Source organism: Empidonax traillii, unplaced genomic scaffold, assembly GCF_003031625.1.
Source record: "Empidonax traillii isolate 1590-97213 ecotype Southwest subspecies unplaced genomic scaffold, ASM303162v1 scaffold723:size436081, whole genome shotgun sequence".
NCBI lineage: Eukaryota > Metazoa > Chordata > Aves > Passeriformes > Tyrannidae > Empidonax > Empidonax traillii.
The window spans coordinates 147293-169923 of NW_020955916.1; the positions used below are offsets into that span (position 1 = coordinate 147293).

A 22631-nucleotide genomic window follows, 5' to 3' on the forward strand; every position below is an offset into this window, starting at 1 on the left:
ACCTGGTTTTGGAGGGAAAGGCTATTTAATGCTATGAACATAAGCCACTCTGTGGTAGCTGAGACCAGTGCTAGAGAATGAATTAAGCACATTAAATTCAGCAGAGTTCATTTCATTAGCTCTAGTACACCAAGGAACAACAACAAAAAAACAACAACAACAAAGGTTTTGTTGAGCACTTGATCTGGGCTTGTTTTGGGAGAAGCTTGCTTTCTTCTCTGATTAATTAAACTTGTTTTGACTCCTTCTCTGTGGCTGAATTTCTGCTGAGTCACTTTAGGTATTTCAAATCCACCCTGTCCAATCTACCTGCTTTTTAAAAATCCTTTTCTTCTGAAACCTGCCTGTGTTTTGGATCTCTTGGCTTTCATGACAATATATTCACACTGTCTCATTTATTTCCTCCCAGTTTTCACCTGCCATATCACCTGACTTCACTCTTTCTCACTCTTCCCCATCCTTAATTCCAGCTGTACCTAGAGATTGATCCATATGTATATTTGTTTTCATTGCCTCTTTCACTCTTAGTTTTTCCTAATTTCTTGTAATGTTTTCTTAGGATTACTGCATTGTTTCCTGTAGTATTTTCCCTGTCACTCCTTTCATAATGCCACCTTTTCACCTTGACCCATCATTCCTTTCTATACTAATGTTTTTCGTTTGTTATTACAATTCTTTATTACTAGAAAAGTTTACAGAAACATTCCTCATACTTTCCTTTCATAATAACAATATTCCTTTACCTTATTATTGTTTTTTATGCCTTAACCAGGTCTGGCTATAAACAGCAGTACAAAAAAGAACATTATGGAGATGATGGTACAGAAAAGTCCAAACCCTGGACATTAGACTCTCTAAATTTCCTTTGATTTCAATGGGACAGCGTATGGATGAACCTTTAGGTCTATACACAGTCCAAACATTGCTCCAGGAAGAATTTGGAGTCCAGGAAGGATAATTTACAGGAGAGGACCTTAGGTCACAAATTTTTCAAGCTGTAAACATGAAGCTTAATGTAAAAGTATGAAATCTTAAATAACTTCCAATTATAGCAAAATTGGGGCACATAAGGGCATATCCTATTGTAGCATCAATAGGCTGCTTTATGTCAGGAATATTTGACAATATTTCTTTTTTCCTCTCAGTATGAAATATGTTTGAAAGCAATAATTGTTTCCTAAAATTTGGGACTACTTACATAACAATAGTTTCTAGAGAAAGTTGTTTGGTATGAGAAATAAAGCAAACCTGTCAAGTTTCCTTGGTCAGTAGGGGCCAAATTACTCTTGTTCATTTCATCCACAAAAGCTGGCTTATATGAAGTCTTCTGGCACTGGAAGATTTATATTCTCTTTAATTTATTCAGAATAAATACTGTCCAAGCAGGATGAAGCCCGCACAGCATGAACAAAGAACACGTTATATTTAAGAGGGTCATGTCTACTTTGAACATATGGCAATGATTCCTGAAGTCAGAAATAAAATGTAATACTTGTAAGATGGCATGTAATACTTTCTGTACTCCACCAAATTACCAGGGAGACAGATTGTGCTTTTCTGAGTATACTGACAAATGTCCTCCTCATTATGGTTTTGCCCTTTTTATATTACCTTATCATTATTCTTTTTCTTTTGTACTCCAGTGTGCAATTTAGATGATTACATTCTTTGGCAATATTAAATATTTTCAGGATTGCTTAGAAAATGATCAGATATTTATTATTCTTCTGTTAATATGAATTCATCAGTAAAAATATGTACCTCAAGGGGAGCCACCCATTGCATTTAGCCAAACCAACCAAGCATTCCAAAGGTAATAAAACAGCATTTATAACCAGGAATAAACTGTGACATTTCTTTCTAATGAGATTTCCAAGATGAGTCTTGTTGGCAGCCATTTTACATTTGTGATGCTAATAATGAGTGGGAACCTGATGTTAATAATTAGTAGCTGTTTTCTTTTATAATCTTTTTCTAATAATTTTAGCACAGAAGCACACTTCCCTTGGGTTTCTCATTGTTTTGAGCAGGGCATTTGTGTTGCAGTAGCATAGATGCAGCCCTAGCCTAGCATGGTAGCTGAACAAACAAACAGCCTCCTTGAGCTTGTGCCTGAAAAAAAGAAAATGAGAAGGCCCACATAATACCACCTGCGTATTTATTTTCATGAAGGAACAGAAAACTGTTCTTTTGAGATGGCAGCTCCCCACACACCTCCAACAGGGTGGCTAATGCGCCTGAAAAGCCCTCTGCAAATGCAGGGATGTATTCATTGTCCCTCTGCCACTGGCTCGCACCTTCCTCATAGCAGCATCGCTCTTTCCCATCACTGTGAAGCTTCAGATGGGAGAAACCATGAGATGCAGAAAGACAAGAGCCTATCACATTGCCAGGGATTCTTATTTTCAGCAACAAAAGGAACTAGACACTTGATTCCTTATTGAAGGGAATGGGAAACAGATACAATTTGGGCTGATACAATACAATACAGTATGATCAGAGAAACAGATACAATATGATCATAGAAAAGATAATTCCCACCATCCTGGGAGAGGTTGGGAGAAATTCTTTGGCAGGCATCAATGCAGGAGAACATGTCAGATGGTTGGGGTGGTCCCTTCTGATTGTCAAAACCTATTAAACCTTTGAATGTCCCCCAAAACCTGGGGAAGGAGGAGGTCTCAGCAGGCAATTGCTTGAGTCCACTGTTTGAGAGAGGCAGTGGGACTCAAACTGTGTATGGCGTGGTTTCTTTTTTTATTTTAAATGAAGAAACCTAATTAAAATGATAGGAATTTCCTGAGGAAATTCTCAGCCTGTTCATTTTTTAAGAGCCTTTGTATTACAAAAGGTGTTTGAAGTCCTTGAATTTTTACCCATTAGCCACCTTTAATCTAATTTCTAATCTCTTAATAGCCTTAATTGAGTTCTGAATACTTTAAATTATTAAACATCTTTGGGGGATTATGATTTCTATTTTTGATTATACAAAACAATATCAATTGCACAACACCCCCCACCCCCATTTATGTCAAAATAAACTATGGGGGATGTAAGGCATATACTTTAAGGGCAGCATATTTGCATTTGAAACACTGTTTTAAAAGACTTGTGCTTTCAAGCAGGTTGAAAATAAATGGTGAGAAATGAGGGAACAGCAAGATCCCAATGTAGGCCCAAAGTTGATGGAGGGTTATTGCCTTTCTGGCCTCTTTGTTGTATGGGTAGAGGCTGCCCATGGACAGGAAGCGAGTAGTGGCCAGCTGCCAGTGGGGTGGTGGGCCATGCAGCCCCCACAAGGTACAGGCCTGCTCCTCTCACGTGGGAGGGAGCTCCTTCCCATCCCACCCCCAGACCTTCACATCTCCCCACTGCTCCACTACCAGGGACAACTGGTCAGATTTAGACCCCAGTCTAAATTAGCTTGGGTCTCTGACTCCATCTAAGCCCCCTTGCTCCTTTAAACTTTCCTAATCTGACCAGTCTCTACTCTCCCCAGAGGCTTACTACCTTACTATACCTCTGATCATGAACCTTCCTCTTCTTCCTTTGCTTGCCATGACCCCCTAGCACCAAGACAATTTATCTCCCTCCCACTCCACATTATTCCCCCTTCCCCTTGGAAGATGCTACCCCTGGCAGGGACAGCAATCCTTGTACTGATGAGGTATCAGCTCAGACACCACTCCGGAGGCAAAAAGGCTCTGGGGAACAGAGGACAGATGGCAGCCCTATCAGACAAGGGACGAATGAGTGTCTTAACTCAAGGAGAGTAGCAACCTGTTTTACATGTTGCCATAAGCTGTGGAATAAAATACTCTCTAGTAATGCAGATATGGCATCCAAAGCAGATATTTGTATTGTGAGCTAATACCAATGGAAAAGCTCAATTCTTATCAAATAGAGCCTCCTTCATAAAAATCAGAATTTATTTGCTATCAAAAGACAAGCGAGTTTTATTAACTTGAAGAAAGTATTAGCTTTTTTTTTTTACTTTGTTTGCTTGTTGATTCTTTTTTTTACTCCAATAGTTTTTATTAGATCTCAGTTTTAGTTCCTGTTAATTTGCCTCCACTTGTTTTCATCTCCCTGCCATCCAAAGAATTGGTTTTAATATCCAGCACCAGAAACAACATCTTTGGAGAGCTAAATTCCTTTTCCTAACTTCAGGGCAAGATTTCAAGTTGTCATTTCTAAGCATTTTGAATGTTTTCTGGAGATCCTTGCAAAAAGTCCATGACGTTTCTGGGGAACCCATAGTCGTGCTTGTAATTCATCACTGGTACTTACTGTAGAGTCTGGCTTCATATACATAAAGCAAATTCAACCATTTGACCTCCCAGTGTTAGAACCTGGATATAACTGCCACTTTTATTCAGGATAAGCAGTGTTCTGCTTCAGAAGTTGTCCTATTGATTAAATAGATACAAAAATGAGACTTGAATGATTTACTAGGCTTATTTTCAATCTGTATTGCTGTAGCAACTACTACTGTCAGTTGAACTCTAGGGAGGGGGTTTTTTTTTGACAATGTACCATGACAGAAAAGCAGTATCTTTTGTGAGCATGCAGTCTGAGGTGCTGATCTGGTGAGTGTGTATTCTCAAACTTATTTGCTGGAGCAGTCTATCCGTATCCAGGGATGCTCAGAGAATGGATATTTAAGCAGATATATGGTCTATACTGCTGGGTTCAGGCTTGTCCTTCAGTTGCAAACTCATTCTTGTTCTTCTTATTTTCCTTTCAATTTTGAATTTTACCATGCACTTACTTTTACATTTACTATCTAATAAATTGAGACCTTCCAAACAACAACTTGTATATTTAGCTATATTATTAAACACAGTAATTTTTAATGTGCCATAGGGATCAGAGTCATTCTAAAAGATGAGTTAATACATAATTCTGTAGTTCAGAGTCTCTGCAGAAGCCTATCCCATACGCTTTACATAAAAGGCCTGACTCATACAAGTGTGACAGCAAATAAAGGCCACTAAACTAAAAGATGAAAACAGCCAAAAGACTTTGGTTAAGGCATTTTGGTTGAGACACTGAACAGTTTAAGAAGGTCAGCATAAAAAGTCATTCAGCTCTCCTTTTGACTTCTTACCCTAGAAAAAGAGAACAATAATAAAATCAGGCAGCAATAAATTTAGAGCAAATTAAAAAAAATACTTTTATGTAGCACATGTCCTGACTATAGAATTCATTGCTGTAATAGGTCAAGTTAAATACTTTGGCTGGATAACATTATCATCACTCTTTAGGAGCCAAGTCCTCTCTAACATAGCCAAGCCAATGTTATTCAGTGAGATTGAAACAAGATCTGCGTAAAAGAGTGGGATTTATCCCAGTACTTATGAGATGGTTATGCTCTATGAGAACAATAAAGGTAATTAGATCCCCTTCTCAGCACTTCATCTGTTTACTGAAGAGGAGGAGTAAACTCCCTTTTACCATTCCATAATTTGATAAAACCACTATAAAGGGGCTTTAACAGTAATAGATACTAACCATGGGGACAGTACTGGGTCACTGGGTCATGCTTTACTGAAAAACTTGTTTCAGCTACAAATTACCTTGACAAGCCATAGCTGTATGCATAATTATGAACTATAGGACTTCATACACTTGTACTGAAAACTTACTTTCTCTGTCCTCACCTGTGAAAGCACTTTTCAGCACAATGAAAATTACATAATGGTGCTATAAATTATATGCCAGACTTTAGTATGATTTTGGGTATTTACGCTTCTAAACCTTTCAAACTACTGGTTTCTAATTAAAAATGTGACATGCTTTTTCAACAACAATGACCCAGTATGTAAGGATTCTGCATACCTTTAAAACCTTTCACAAGGAAAAAAGTCAGCTTTAATTTGCAAGTGAGGTTTATTGTTTCAGTGGCTTTAGGTAACCTAACTTCTTTAGAAGCAGATGGCCTTCTGAGTGTGTTGGCAGGAATGTGACACAGGGGACATGAGTCTAGAGCCAGACTCAAGCAAAATTACAGTGTGTAAGGCCCAGCTTTCAGTAAAAGGAAGATTCTTCTCCAAGATAAGTACATCCTTTAAAGTGAGGGTCAAGTCTACCTGGGTCTCCAGGGACAGATGTTACCAACCCTATGTGTGCCTTACTGCCCCTCATCACTACTACTTCAGCCTTGCACATCGAAGTGGAAGAGCTTCTCTCACTGCCCATACCGTGCAAAGGAACTGATTCCTTTGCTGTTACCACTTCAGGGGTGAGGGAATCCTCTTTTTTCCTCACATACAGATATTAAATGCCAGTGTCAGCAGCTGGCATTCAGCAGTCAGCACCATCAGAGGGAATATCTTGATGGTCGTTGCCTCAGCCTTGGCAGGAGGAACAGCGTGAATGCAAATGTAGGCAATGCTGTTCACTGGCCAAGCAACTAGCAGGAAAACACCCTTTAGTACTATTTATCCACTGCATGGAGTTCCAGGGGGAAGATGCCACCTCCTGAGAGCAGAGGCTCCTAGGCAGGGTGCCTGAAAAGAGTGCCATGGCCATCCTAGGAGGAATCTTTCTGTGCTTTGAGAGGGGCTCCTACAAAAAGACACTGTAGTACAGGGTCTGTGGCAATTGCCTTCTTGGGTTAGCCTCCAGGATGCAGCAGCCTAGGCAGCCAGAAGGAGAAGATGAACAGCTCCAGCTGCAAGGATGGTGGATTTTCACACCTGCAGCCACCATACCTTGGTGGTGCAACCCACGGGGCAGGCAGGGCAGAGGAGCACCTGCTCTCTCCGTGCTGAGGTTGCCTAAGTCCTACCCCCATTCTGCTGGTTGACTTCGCTCCAGTTTGCCCCATTATCGCACCCTCGGCGTGAGCGGGCAAAACAAGGGGCAATTTCTCTCAAGGTGCAGCTCGTCTCCTCTCCCTCCCCGCAGATCCCGGCTGCCACCCTGCACGGCTCCCTCGGGGAGCCCGGCGACACCGTCCGTCATCGCCGCTTAACAGCCGAGCTTGTCTCCAAAAAAAAAAAAAATTACTTTCACTGCCCACGCAGAGATGCTTTTTTCCAGGGAAAATAAAATCCAACAAGTCCACACCCCAATCTTCAGCTCGGTGCCGCTAGCTGCCTCCCCCGCAGGCGCCCCCGCTGCCCTGGCCCGCGGGGAGCAGGTGCTCGGCGCTGCCGCCGCCCCAGACCCCCCTCCCGCCGGCCGCGGCACCTTGCGAGTCATCCCTGCTCCCCCCCGCTCCCCCGCTCCGGGCGGCCGTCGGGTGTCGCTTCCCATTTCACTTGGAGATATTTTCGGGTGGCAGGAGCCGCCTCGTCATTTCCGCCAGGAGAAAAAGACACCGGCGCGGCAGCCGCGGAGAAGCCGCGGGAGCCGCCGGGCACCGGAGCGGGCAGCTCGGAGCCAGCGCCCGGCTCGCCGCTCCGCCGCCCGAGGACCGACCTCTCGGCGGGGCCAGCAGCCGCCGCCGCTGCCCGCGGGTCCGCGGGGGCGGGAGGCGTCGGAGCGTGCCGCCCTCTCCTCCCCCTTCCTCCTCCTCCTCCTCCTCCTCCTCCTCCCCGCCGAGCCGGCAACATGAACTGAAATCCCCAGAGAGGCACAGAGGCGGCGAGCGAGCGAGCGGAGCGGAGGCAACCGGGGATATAGCGGCTCTCTCCTCCCGCCGCCGGGGTCCCCGGGCAGCGCGGTCCCTCCGCCCTGCACAAGCCTCGCCCCGAGCCCGGAGAGCGGCGGCCGTCCGAGCCCCGCGCCCCCGAGCCGCCCATGGCCCTCATCATGGAGCCCGTCAGTAAGTGGTCGCCGAGCCAGGTCGTCGACTGGATGAAAGGTGAGGAGCGGCGCTGGGGCCGCGCGGTGCCCTCTCCCATCACCCCCCTCCAACCCCCGCCCCGCAGGTGCGGGGAGCTCCGCGGCTTCCCCCGCGCCGGGATCCCGCCTCCCAGCATCGCCGGCTCCCCCCACGCTTTGGCTGGTTTTGGGAAGGGAGGCGGGAGGTGGCCGGGGCAAGGGGGCCTGGGGCCGGACTCCCCCCCCTCCCCGTGGGGCGACCTTGGGCGGCCCATAAAGCCGGGGAGAGGGCCGGGGGTGAGGTTGTGCCCGGGGGAGCCCGGGGTGCTCCCGGGCGGCAACCCCGGTGTGGCGATGGAGCCGCCCCCGCAGCGGCGAGGGACGCGAGGAGCGTGTCCGGCTGCTCCCGCCGGGTGCGGCGCGAAATGACTCGCCAATGAAAGTTCAGCCGAACGTGTGGCGCTCGCCAGTGCGGGGGGACGGGGCGGGGGGGGGGGGGGAACACACGGGAGGGACACGGTTGCAGGCTCTCCCCGCGATGGGGGAGGGCGGGGGGCCGGAAGGGTCGGTCCGCGCCCTCGAGGATGCAGGGGCTCCCGCGCCCTCCGCCCCCGCTGCCGGGGAACCGCCGTGCCGGGAGAAGGGCGCCCAGACCTCCCTTCGGCCGGGGCGGGGGCACTGCGCGTCGGGGGGTCTCCATCCCTGTTCCCATCCCGGGGCGACATTTCGAGATCCGTGATTGACGGGAGCACGGAAGAGTCCGCTGGGCTGAGCATGACTGTACCGCCGCTCCGCTTCTCTCGCTCTCACCTGTCCTCCCCCCAAATAAACTCTGATGAGAATAAAATTTGGACTTTCTGGAAATGCTGTTCTTTTATTCTGTATGCACCGACATGGCTTTAACGCCGTAATTTAAAACGTTTGTTGTTTTTTGTTTGTTTGTTTGTTTTGTTTTGTTTTTTGTTTGTTTGTTTGTTTGCTTTTCTTGGGTGGGTTTTATTGTTTGGTTTTTTGGGTTTTTTTTGGGGGGGGTGTTTTTTTTTTTTTTTTTTTTTTTTTTTTTTTTTTTTTTTTTTTTTTTTTTTTTTTTTTTTTTTTGGGTGTTTTTTTTTTTTTTTTTTTTTTCTTTCCATTTTTATTACCTTTAAGTTAGGCTGCAGCTGTGTTTTGAATAAATCACCATCTAGTATTATATATCTTCTTATAAAGATAGAATGACCGGATGGGTACAACTTTTGAACAACTGCTACATTGTGGGAGTTCTTTATAACATGCTGCGTACTACTAATGTGACAGTTTCATCATCCTTAAAATTTCAGGCATATAGCATATGTTTTCAGTTATTCAATCCTGGCATTTATATCTGTTGTGTTACAATTGTATTCAACATACATAGTTTTGCTGTTCCTGAAGCATTCTCAAACCAAATAATAATAATAATAAAGAATGATGTGATGTTTCATATCCCAAGAAATTAGTAAATATTAATAAATACTTGAAGTAGCTATAGATGATCAGTGTTAAAAGCAAACCCTTTGCAACTTCAAAATGTTTTTTACAGCTGTTTAGCTTCCAACATTTTTATTTATGAAAAAGAAAAAAAAAGATTGTGTAGGACTTTTTCCTAATCAATGTCTGAGATACCTTCAGCATATTTTGGGAATGCATAAAAATAATGAATTTGCAGATAATGCATTTTTTAAACACTTCAAAAATGTAATACATCAAATACTTTTTATAAACGACAGGTGAAGTGCATTCCATACTCTGCTTTTGTATTACATCAATATAAAATCAGTAATTTTAAAAGAGAAGGCTGACTAAATGGTGTGTGGCTGGGTAAGGGCTTGTGATTAGAAAGCTGTGACTAACACTTAGAGCTGTAGATCTTTTAAAAATAATCATGTGAACTTTACCAAAAAAAGGCAGTTATTGTAGTCGTGCCTTCTTTCTGGGTTATGAAGGTTGCTTTTTAGTGTTCAACCTGTTTATTTTGGTGTGAGTGCTCGACTGTTTGTCTGGGGTACTTTCGTTTTTACTGGACGAACACATATATGTTTCTTCAAGCTTTCATTTCTTCATTTGGTATTCTGTGTAGATGAACCTTCATTTAGATTGTGCAAAGAGATAAATCACCTGCCTCTGACTAGCACTGTTGCATGAAAACCACTTAGATAGCCACTCTAGTTTCAGAAGTTGAGCCTGGAAATAAATATGACCAGCAACTGTGGGCAGGTCTGCTCCTGCCTGATGGATCACAAGTTGCTGAGTTTGGAGGAAGGATGGTAGTGAATAAGGGCAGGTGGTCCTTGCTGCAACAACTTTGTTTTCCTCACTTATCATTTGTAGCAAACATTGCTATTGAAATCTGCATGAAAAGATGTTTTTCTGCTACTTTAAATGCATTGTCTCCAGCAAATTACATTTCAGAAAGTCTCAAAAATAGTTTATTTGTGTTTTAAGAGGTACCCTAGACAGCTTGATGAGCAAAACATGAATGTGTCTCTGTCATGAGAACTTTGGAGGGACTGTAATAGTGATGTTTGCATTAGGGGCAGTCAGGTCTGCTTTGCATAAATTACATTAAACTTCAAGATGCAAGAATATTTTGCTGACTTACTGAGGTTATTAAACAGAATTATAAATGTTGAACTTGGTTTTAACCTCTTCCTTGAAGTAAGTGCCCTGCTATGCCTGCTTGGAGCAGCTCTGTAAAGAGCATTCTTCAAAACAGATTTCCATGTTCAAAGCAAAATCTTTCCTGAAAAAGGAAAATCCTACTGTTTAACATTGTTTACAGTTGTCTGAAAGTAAGGGGAAATGAAACACTTCAGATTTTATTGCTCTCAGTGTTTTTGTGATGGTCTTGTTGGTATGACCTGAACGTTTGCAATAAAAGGCCCCGTCTGGAATGCTTTATTTAGTCAAAAGAGCCATTACCTCAGTGGCATTTTGTTCAGGGTAGTGATAAAGCATTGGGCCTAATATTACAAGATGTGAGAAATGAAGACAGGCAAAATATTTCCACTCAGAAGGGTTAGATAAAAGTGCCAAGCTCTGGGCTGGATGACTGAATAAGGAACAGGCTGAAGACTATTGGTATTCATGCAATAAATGCAGTTTCTCCAGTATCTTCTCCATTTTTAATTCCTTGATATACACAGTTGGTCTGTGGATGCTTTTAATGGCCTAACTCCAATGCTGCTGAGATACAGAGCTGTACCTGGAATTGGTTATGCAAATGAGCGACTACCTAAATTTTGACCATGAATATGTGTATGATAAGGAGTTGAGGACCAAAGAACCAGTAAACTTTGCAAATGAAAAGGATAAAGTGAGTGGAGCCTATGTCAGCATATGAGTTTATGAACCCACAGACAGAAGATTAATTGTCACAGAGCTGGAAAAAGAGCAGATGGATTAGCTCATCTCTCCAGGATGGCATATTGTATGTGAAGGATAAAGTGAATATTTAAATTGATTCAAACCATGTATTATTTTCATACATTTAGTATTAATTCTAAAGGTCATGTGTGGATCAGTGAGCTGAAAGTGTGTCAGTCACCTCCTCTGCCTCCCCTTGGGAGGACATATGTGGATTCCACTGCCACGTTGCAAGACGTTGAGATGTTGCATAGGCAAGCTTTGTCAAACGTCATGGCTTTGACTGACTCAGGAATGGAACATGTCAGATGTGTTTTAGATTTCTGAGGCTCTGAGAAGACTCGAACACATGCAGTTACTTATCAAACATTAGGGTGTTTTTAACTGAGTCTTCTACTTTAACTTCTTTAGTCTGAGGTTATTTATAATGGCTGTATATTGAGAAGGACTCACTGCTTTTAACAATATTCTAGTTTTAATTCAGTACCAATCTCTCAATGGCAGAATCTGTTCCAACAGGCAAGACACCTGAAAAAAATCGATATTACTTTATCTAACAAAGCTTAAATATTTATTTTTTGTTTGCTGAATGACAGCTCATAGAGCTTATACTAAGCTCATACAGCTTAAACAGTTGTAATGGTAGTCATACTGAAGAAGCTGACATCTAAGGCGTGGAGCTGCTCTTAAAGGCTTCTAATACTAAGGAGTGGGGGCTTTTTACCTCTATAAAATCTACTCTGCCGACATTTAGAAGGATGTAAATATTTAGAGGGACTGGGGGAAGAGAAGGAGAAACATGAATGTGCTAGCAAAGCGAAAGCAGAGTGCAAAAGGTCCCCGTTTGGATGATTGAATATTGAATGGGTTGAGAACTGAGTTCCTGTCTGCTTTTCATGTGCTGAAGTTCATGTCTGTTTTCAGTGGCACGTGAGTTTGCAGGGAGTCATTGCGTGCTGCCAACAACTGTGGTCCACTTGGTGTAATGGGAATTATGTGTTATTCATCAAGAAAATGCAAGACACTCTGAGAATGCCCTGAAACAAAATACTCCAATTCTTAAAAATGATTTAAAAAAAAAAAATGTTGGCATGGGGATCCTTTTACTCCTGTTTGTGCATGTGCAGAGCCCTAGGACTGCAGTAGCAGCACCCAGGTTCTGCCACAGCTCCTGAACCATTAGTTAGCAATGGGGAAGCTCATCAGTGAAGTATGAATTCTCTCGCAGCGCTGGGATTTAGCAAAGGGGTTTAGGTCTTAAAAACAATAAGAGTGACTCCTGTATTCAGGGTCACCATCAAACCTACGTGATTTTTGGCCTTGGCTTTCTCTGAAGAAGACTGATACGTATTGAGGTTAGGAGGGAGCTTTTTCTGGAGTGTGGGATGGACTACAGTGCTACAAAGGCCTGTGAGCACCTACCTTATGGTAGAGAGGGCGAGTGCTTCCACATATGAATGTACCTCATTTAGGGCTTTCAATTTTGTCCATTTTGTTGTTGGTGTTGTTGTTTTCCCTAATGGTTTATTGAGTTAAAGGTTCTTTTTTTATGCTACTTCTCTTCATATTGATTTTGGCAGCATCCTTAAAAATTGTGACTATTAGAAATAATACAGAAATGACTGAGCTGTCTCAGGGAAACAAAAGCTGGATATTTAAGAGTATGAAAAACGCTTGGATTCTGAAACTTTCATTTCTTGTCAAATGTGTGTAGGTGACTGATGAGCTTCAGAATAGTCATCAGCTTGAATAGTCATTGCTAAGTGCCATATGTTGAATAGATCAGGTGTTCTACAATTTGTCAGCATTAAAACACTTTTTTCTTTGTAAGAAAGTAACAAGACTTTTAGTAAGACAAATTGGGTGACTTTTTGGAGAAGGAAGTTTGTACAAAGAGGGCTACTTCAAACTTTAGTTCTAAGGAGTCCAGTTTTAAAACTGTACGAAAAGCAGTGATGGGAGACCTCTCTCTGTAGTTTGTTTATTTTTCCTGTGAGTCTCACTTTTTGCTTGCCCTTCTGCCATGAGGAGTTTTAGCAATATCAGTGGCCACCACATCAGTCACAGTGATGTGTTTTAGAGCATCTCAGTTTGTGATTAGAAAACCTCTCCTGCCATTGTTTATCAGCACAAAATGAAACTGCAGTTGCAACTGGGATGTGTCAAAGCCTAACAGCCGGGTGTTGCCATAGCAAAGGCGATGTTACATAAGCAGCCACTCTGCAAATAATTCATGCAGCCAAATTTTAAACATAACATGAGAATTCATTTCTAAATTTATGATCTTTTTAGGAGGGAACTTTCCTAGATGAGGTGATCTCAGTTGCTACTGAAATTGATGTGCTTACTTGTGAAGCTCTTTTAGCACTGCCCGTTTACACCTTTATTTTGTGTGAACATATTGTTCTGTTTCTGAAACATGTGTTGGTTTAAATATGGCCTCACAATATGTTTTCTCAAGTGGTTTTTTGCAACAGTTCGGCAAAGCTCTGTATTTTGATCTTATTCAGATTTATTTGCAAACTGCAGTATTAAACCGAGCAATTTACAAATGCCTTTTCTGGTTATGGGTGTCAAGAATTTTGCAAGGCAGCAATATAAACCAGCTCACTTTTCAGATGAGAGGTTTGAAATATATATACAGATGTATTTTTAGAATCTTTGCAAGTAGTTGTCTTTTAGCACTCCAACAATAACAAACCAGGCTTTATCTTCTAAAACCCAAACTAGCAAATGGCCTAGCCTTTCTGTCTAATCCTCAGAAGTGTAGATAGCCATTTAATATCAGTAAAGTTACTGTAGCATTTGATAGTACTGTATTTCCCAGAGTCAAGTAGTAATATTTGTTACCAGTTTCTAGAGTAATAGGGAAAAAAATGTTTCCTGAGAAATTTCTCTGTATGAAGGCTTGTATTCAAAGGTATGCCACCAGGAGAAAGAGAGAGCTCATTCCTCAAGATTTCCATTCTATGTCACTGCTGGTTTGTTGTGGGGGTTTTTTGAGGTTTGTTTTTTTGTTTGTTTGTTTGTTTTGTTTGTTTGTTGTTGTTGTTTGTTTTGTTTTTTTCCCCCAAGAAGTTACCATGCCTCATTAAATTTTAACTGTAGGAGCACCTGTAGCAAACACCTTCAGCAGGATAACAACTTCAGATTTCTAGATCCAAATACAGCAAAACTGTGCTAATACCACACTTAATGCTTAAATAACTTACTTAATGAATACTTTAACCTTCATTTTAGAAGCTGAGTGGTTATCAAGACAAATGCTGTAAGATAAGCGTTCACAAATACCGTATTAAAAAATCCAGTCTGTAAGGGCTGTGTTGGGAAATTCTGAAACACCACATTTTCTTGACTGATCTCTCCCAGCTTTTCAAACACATGTGCTTTCTCTAAAAAGATGAAGTAAGGAAACAGAGATGAAATAGATTTTTTCCAGTTGAAAATTGGAGCCTAATATTAGGCTCATACTACAGTCAAAATGCAGAAGAAATCATCTGCCATATGAACCTGCTTGTGGCACTATCAAGGAACTTTTAATTTCTTACTGTGGGACAGTTGGACCTAGCAGAAGATTTGCTCTTAAATTTAAAATAGCTGACTGTACAAGAGAAAGCATCTACTGTTCCTCATTGTGCTCCTTTCCTGGAGTTAAACGATATGAAGGTCTGGAAGACACATCCATTGGTCTGGTGCGCTGACAATCTGGAATGCTAAATGAGCATCCACTCATATGCACATTTTGCCCTTGCTATGTTTGGGGGTTACATATCTGATAGAGGAAACAAATTTTTCCTTGAGGTTTCCAATGCAGGCATTTTAATTCTGCAATTGGAGTTATGCCTTGTCTATAGCAAGTCATTTTAATGCACTGGAGGCTTAAAAATCTAGCCCATTTTGTACTGCTTATCTGCCAAATAATATTATCTTTGAGATGATAGCTGTGGATGTGATCTTGTTGGGTGCTTGGCATTTCCAGTTTATCCTTTAAGTAGAAATTTAGGGCACTTGGTACCTCACATGAAGTGCCTACAACAGTAATTTCAAAGTGTTTGGCCTTACATGATTAACATCTGCTACAGTACCATATGGTGGGAATTTCCAAGTAAACTGTTAATTAATACAGGAGTGTACCAGAGTACAGCCTTAATTAAACTATATTGAGCTGAAGTGTATTATTTTAATATAGTCAAATGCAAAGTGCTGTACTTTTGTATTATACTTTTTCTGTTGTGTGAAAAAGAGGGGGAAAAAAGCTGATAAGTGTTAACTGAGCCTTTAAAATGAAGGTTCAAGTAGCTTTTAAAATAAATGGTTTAGGACTTGTATCAACATCAAGCATACTTAGATTGAAGTGGAATGGGGTCTTTATTTGGTAATGCTGAATTGTACTTCCTGAATGCTGTGCTGTAATGCCTTTGCCATATGGTCTAGTACCCCTGGTGGAATGAAACCTTCCCGTGCGAGCTGGCCAAAACAGTGTGGAAGAGTGTTGGGTTGGGAGCTAAGGTTGTGCCTGAGCGGGGATAATGCTGGGACTTCCTTCTTGGCCCTCTTGTATTTGAAAGGACAAGCATACCCATGCATGCAGCTGAGCTCAGTCCCCTCTAAGGGACTCTTGCCTCCCACAGGGGATGATTGTCGACCGTAAAGAGTATTACTGTGTTATAATATTACTGTTTCTGTTAAAGTGTGGAATTTATTTTTAGTTTAGCCAAATCCACCAGTTGCCAATAGTTACAGCTATAAATGACCTATTTTAAAACAGATACTCTTTCCCTGGCCTCCCTTCCTTCTTTTTTCCTTTCTCTTCTGATAATCTTCATGTCAATAAGAAGGTGAAGAGAACCTTTCTCTGCATATTGAGACCAGGCAAATATAAGTGGGAAGTGCCAGTGTTATCTGAGTAATTCAGTAGATGGCATTCTTCCCTCTGAGTCAACGTTGAAACCTTCATGGGAATGACAAGACACCTTAGTCTTTTCAGTGAGATGTCAATCTGAAGTCTTGACCAGGTGTGGTTGCTGAAGGCTCAATGGCATTCTTCATCATAGTGGAAGCCTTAGCTCTAGCACCCTAATTAAGTTTCATGTTAATAATTAACATCTTTGTAACCGGATTCCCCTTGTTGATATCCATTACTGACATATGCCTGCCTTTCTTTAATTGCTTTCTAGTTTTGTTGGTTGCTTTCATACAGCTGATATTTTGATTTGCAAGGTTCAGTGCTGTTCCTATCTTTTTTTTGTTTAAGATTTTCAAGTCATGTTGGTGGAGGGTTCTGTTGAACACAAAGTAGAAGTTGCTCTCTAAAAAAATAACCTGGGTTGTGTACAGTCAACTGTTATGAATCAGCACTTGTCCTGCTTTGTGTACGCCCTTTAAACACCAAACAAGTAACAATTTTCTTCTTACTTTGTCTGAGTGAAGTGTGACTTTTTGGTGAAATATCCAAAAAGTACCTTCTTGAGTGTTCAGCATTGACTGACTTCTGCTTGTCTTGTTTATCATTGCTTTATCATCATGGATTGAACTCCATTTCTCTTCAAAGTCAAATGTGGCTCTTTTCAGTAGACTTTGTTTTATTAGAGCTAATATGAAAAAACTCCTGAACAAATGTGTTAGTGTTTTTTTATTTTGTTAATCCACTTATACTTGTTTCCAAAACTTTCCAAAATGCAGGGTGATGAAGTGGTCATTACTGCTTTTCAGAGAGGTGTTAATTGCCCTTTTCAAATATTGTGGTATTCAATATTTTCAAATAAAACCATATGTTAGTTTAACCTAGAATGTGGAGGCTTAATGTTTTTTAAATTCCTCTTTACGCTTTTTGATGTATTCTTGATTGTTTTTACCCCACAAGTCCTCTTGAAAATACCAGCAATCAGTAATTTCAGTATTGGATACTGGACTTCAAAAGCAGGTGTAGTTTTTGTTACTTTAGCCATTATTTTATTGTATGTTTTAAACCATCTGGATCTTAGCTGTTTAATGCAGTCTGTGGTCAAAAACCTATTTCTGGAGTCCTGATAACTGAGTCCAAGAGCACAGTGTAGTGTGAATAATTTGTCATGCTCTGCATGTGGATTTGAGAAACAGAGGTTCAGCCTGGAATTGTAATCATTGCACATAAACAGTTTCCATATAAGTGTCAATCTGAACGTTTGAAGGGCAGTGGATAGTTTATCATTAGAAAAATAAGACAGTTAGGGCTATGACAGGGCTCTCTGAGAGTAAATAAACTAATTTTTCTAAAGGACTGGATAGTTCATAACCTTCAAAGGAATATTTTAAATGTCTGCTTTAGCAAATTTCACAACTGACAAAGCATTTGAATGCCTGCATGAGTTATGATGAAGCTACTATGTGCACTGTAGAAAATATAATGGTGCATATGCAATCATGAAGCTTCTGTATTCCTAAGATCACCATGTTTTCTTGTGGGGAAGGTGTGTGTGTGGTTTTGTGCAGTTTTTTTTTTTTTTTTTTGGGGGGGGGGGGTGTTTTTTTTTTTGTTTTTTTTTCCTTTTTTTTTTTTTTTTTTTTTTTTTTTTTTTTTTTTTTTTTTTTTTTTTTTTTTTTTTAATAAAGGATTTAATGTTCTTGATAACTGCCCTGACTTGAATAAGACAGCTGAAGAGTCATGGCAGGGCTAATGAGGAGTGCTAGTTATCTCACAGAATCAGAATTGTTAGGATTGGAAGAAACCTCTGGAGATCATCCAGTCCAACCCCCCTGCCAAGGCAGGATCCCCTAGAGCAGGTGGCACAGGAACACCTCCAGGTGGGTTTTGAATGTCCAGAGAAGGAAATTCCATGACCTCCCTGGTCAACCTCTTCCAGTGCTCTGTCACCCTCAATGCAAAGAAGTTCTTCCTCATGTTGAGGTGAAACTTCTTGTGTTTTAGTTTATGGCCATTGCTCCTCATCCCATCGCTGAGCACCATCAAAAAGAATCTGGCACCAGCCTCTTCCACCATTTCCCTCATGGAAACATCAGTATTTCAGAATGGCCTTAACAGTTTACCAACCCAAGGTCTTCAGAAAAACAAACAAGACAAAAATCGCTTACCCCATGGACTCATTAGATGAACAAAAGATTAACTTTGTGGCACAAGGCTAAAGGTAATTTATTTTCAGTTATTAAAAGTTTACAAAGTTAGTTTACAAGGAGCTCATAGATACTTTGCTTGTTCTGTCTTGGGCAATAAATTCCTTTTCTGTCACTTTTTTGGACATCATCTAGTTCCTCTCTTCCATCCTGTCTGTTGTCCCTCAGCTCACTGTAAGCTTTGCTGAGCTATCCAATTACGAACTGGAGGAAACTAATGCTAATGAGTTATGAATGAGTAAACCTGAACAGACTGGGCAATTAGTGTCTGCTTCCGGTGGTGTTACCAGACTGTAGGGTTTCATGAGTCTTCCTGACACCATTGCCTTCCAAAGCGGGGTGCAGTGATGTGCTGTAGGTTGCTACCTGGGAATGCAGTGACTGTGGGACAGAGGCTTGAGGGCAAAATAGTGTGTCCTGTATGTTTTTCACCTCTTCAGATCTGAGCAAATTTTCTAGTTCAAAACAAGGTAAAGTTGAATACAAACTTTGCTGCACAGTCCCTTATTAAAAAAATATTTACAAGGCCTTTACCTTACAAAACGTTTGCTTTTCAGTTGATGATATATTGTAGGCAGGGGTGAGAATGGTGATGTTTTAGATCCAAAGGAAAAATGAACGTGCTCGTAACTCTTCAGAGGAATGTAAATGAAATTAATTCAACTATAGGCAGAATTAAATAATATCTAGGAATTGTAATATTATAATGTCATTAGATTTCCTTGCTTTGTTGATGTTCAGCAATGTGATCTACCTCTTACAAGGTAATTGACTTGTATTTACCTAAAGAATTAACATTGTAAATCTTAAGCCCTTACCCTCTTATTTATTGCTTAAATAATATAGGAAGTTTCCTGCAGAATATTGTTTTGATAAATCTTGCTAAATCAAAATTCAATTCAAGAAAGAATTATAATGAGACCTCTGAAGGAAAAGATTGATGTGTGTTGGGATTTAGTTTCAATCAATGGTAAAATTGTTCTAAAATTACAAATTTATCTAATTTACTTTTGATAGAATCTTTGAAAGTGTTATAGCAGGTCATGTTGTAGCTCAAAGTTTTTGAGTTCAAAGGATCTCAGTAATGTCAAATGTTACGACTCTACTACTTAGAAGGAAAATTGCTTCCAGATTACAGTAATTCAGAAATAGGCAAATAGATAGAAATAGCTTTGTGGTGGCATGATTTGATATTTAAATCTCAAGAGGTCATTTTTTTGTTTGTTTAATGCTCACTATTTTTGGATTTTTTTTTGTCACTGTGGAACAGCACAAAATTATAAATCAAATAGTTTAATGGTAAAATTCTGCCATCAGTGTTGAGAATACTAAATCCTTTTAGCTTCTGTTGAAGAACACATTGTTCTTGTGTATAATTAAGCACCCTAAGAACAATTGACTTCAACTTTTGATGAGTTCTTAACTGTGCTTCTTTTAAAGTTATTATCGTATGGCAGATCAGGAGTAAACCAGCTGGGAGTTCAGAGAGGTCAGATATGGTCAACTATAAAGAGTTGTCTGCCTGTTTGGTTTTGGGGGGTTTTTTACCCTTTTTTCCCCCCTTCCCTTAATGACTTTTTTGCTGTGGCATATGTGACTTTGTTTAAGTTTGCTCTGTGCACTCTAATCCAATTGCTTTGTTTAGTCAAATGAGTGGGGTTTTTTCATGTTGGATTTTAGCTATTTTTTTTTAGCATTAAATGTGCATATGTAATTAGGATATCTTATTAAAGATTAGATTCTCACAATGGGATGTGTGCCAGTTCATGAAATGAAGTCATGCTTGTCAGGAGATAGTAAATAATAAGCTTAGTAAGGTTTAAAAGATATGTCTTGCAAAACATTAGCCCTTGTAATGAGTGCAAAGTGGCAACAGCACATAAATATCAATTGTTTTTCTCCAGTGGATCCACTTGAATATGAGTTTTCTTAATTTGAATTAATTTATTTTTTTTTTACCAGTTTAATGAAACAAACAAGAAAGGATGTTTGTCTTTTCAGAAACCAGTTTCCCATCCTAGAACAATGACTTGTTTTGAACTGAAGGGGAACAATCCAACTCATACAATATCATGTAATCTCTCTGTTCACAAAACCACATTAAAAATAAGAAACTGCTGTCCAGTGAATCCCCATTTAGCTGCAAGGAGGAGTCTTGGATTCCCAGCTTTGCTTTCAAGACTGTCTATATTTTGTTCTTCATTTTATCTGGAATTTTTTTAATTCTCCTGGGAGCAAGGGCTTGGAACATAAGGCTCCCTGTGCTCTTAAATGCCCGAAGCATCCTGACTGGTGTATGTTTGCATGGGGCTGGTGTGCCAAGGGTGGCATTGGCCAGAACAGGATTTGGAGACAAGGGTGGCTCTGTCTCCATCCTATTTTGATCAGACAAAACTGCTCACAGTCATGCCCTGAAAGATTTTGATAACAGATCTTAAATTCCAGCATCTAATTTCTGTCTTAAAGAGCATGAGTCTCTCTGTGGGCCTGAGCAGACTAACTTCTCTGCTAATAATATGTCTACTGGGTTTTTTAGTGATTTTGCTGGTGTGGCCCCTGGCACTTGTGGGAGAAGGAGAAGCTGGCACAGCCCTTCTTTGGGGTGAACCTCCAGCCTAGAACAAGGGAGGGGAAAGGGAACAATATGTTCAAATGCAAATGTGGAAAGCAGAATAATTTTACTTGAGAGGATACAAGAGGCATACTATGCATACACACATATTCTTAGTCACTTTTGTTTTACATTAGATTATTTTTTTTTAAATTTATATTAATAACATTTTTGAAATTGCATATATAAAATAAGTGCTTGACTCAGTAGCCATGTGGTATGAATTGTCACCCTGGGAAAGAGAAATGGTTTCTGCCAATGAGCAGGTGTTTCACTAAGATTAATAAAAGAAAAACAAAAATGCAATGAAGAAAATTCCTCCTATTTAGTAATACAGGGATGCTTACAAAATAGCAAAACCATAGTATCTGATGTTGAAACTACGTGGCTGTTATGCTAAGTAACAGCATCTTGCTGTGGGTACCGCACTTCCATTTTTTGCTAACACAGAAAACATTTGTGCTCAATACTGGAGGGCCTTAAATATCCTTTCATTTTGTAAGACATTCTTATCTCAAGTGTCTGAACAAGATTACAGAAAATAGTTCTTTATGCTGCTGATTTCCGTCCCCTGTGCTACTAGACCCCCTGTATTGTTGGCTTTCCTGGTGAGTTACCAGTATTGCAGTAGCAGAAGGGGCTGCTCATCACTCTCTCTATCCCAAGTCCTCTGGCTCCTCCTCATTACAGGGGAGGGAGAAGGTTAAGTGCCTTATGTCATCCTTAGTTTAAGTGCACTGAAGCATCTCTAACTGACTGTCTGCTTTTTTTAATGAAAGAAATTTGTCTTGTAACAGCTTTATGTGCCCAGCTAATTAAAACCACTCTGTTATATTACTTGCCATGTATCCTGTTTGGTAGGCAGAAATTGTTTGCACTTTGACAGATTCATTTTTGGCGATGTTGGTTTTGTAGGATGCTGCTGTCTTGGACTTGTATAACTTAGAAATAATGAGGCATTAAGGCATTTTATATATCGGCAAATACAATTGTTAATCATTAACACAGAAAACATTTTCAATCTTCTTTAGCTTCATAAGATACAATGTTCTCTGTGTGAATGCCTCTGCCTTATGGTGAGACTAAGCTGAATGACCTTTAGTTTGATACATGAAGCTTGGGAATAAACTTAAACCTTTCAATAAAGAAATTGTTACAACACCATAAGCCTTTTCTAGTAACCTTTTTAAAGGGGAAAAAAATGTGTTTTTTACTGAAGAGGCAGAATTGTCTATCCTTTCTCAGGCACTCACTATTGGTTGATATCCTTCAAATTATTTGAGGCCTTTTATATTTTTCCAGTGGTGTCCTCATTGCAATGCTTTGATTTCTTCCATACAAATCCGAGTGTGCACAGGTGGGACTTGAAGGCTGCTGTGCTGCCTGTCAACCCTGATTTGAGACTGGAGGTCTCAGGAACTTCACCCTCATGAGAAGCTGCATCAGCTGTTAAGGTGGAGCCACCTTCTAAACAAAATACGCTTTTCCTCCTATCTTTTGCTACTGGTGTGGGATGGACTGAGGATTAACAATCCCATTAACTTTTGTTCCGGGTGTTAAGCAGTCACTTAACAAACTCATTGGTGGTCCTGTTGCTGCAGATTCTGTAGCACATTCAAAAGGAAAAAAGTCATTATTAGTAGCCTAAAATTTCACAAATGATGTTTCTATTCAGCATATTCTTGACTGCACAAGTTGGATCCTTTTTGTAAATGTAATGTAATGTAAATGTAATGGCCAGTCTCTTCGCGAA

At 40.5% G+C, this 22631-nt stretch overlaps 1 protein-coding gene and 1 long non-coding RNA gene across 7 annotated transcripts in view; one reads left to right on the forward strand and one right to left on the reverse strand.

Annotated features, from left to right (window-relative positions):
• Nucleotides 1-4003: 4003 nt before the first annotated feature.
• Nucleotides 4004-7029, reverse strand: LOC114066031. The gene is made up of 3 exons (XR_003573089.1): nucleotides 6794-7029; nucleotides 6452-6641; nucleotides 4004-5111 (listed from the first exon to the last, which is right to left on the reverse strand). It is a non-coding gene; the product is annotated as an uncharacterized LOC114066031 (long non-coding RNA).
• Nucleotides 7030-7426: 397 nt separating this feature from the next.
• The window catches only part of CNKSR2 (connector enhancer of kinase suppressor of Ras 2), a 210948-nt gene continuing 195743 nt past the window's right edge, over nucleotides 7427-22631 (forward strand). For all 6 annotated transcript variants that reach the window (XM_027900407.1, XM_027900408.1, XM_027900403.1 and 3 more), the window contains exon 1: nucleotides 7427-7813. In XM_027900407.1, coding sequence (XP_027756208.1) covers nucleotides 7750-7813 — 64 coding nt within the window. In that variant the 5' untranslated portion in view covers nucleotides 7427-7749. The remainder of the gene's footprint in view (nucleotides 7814-22631) is intronic.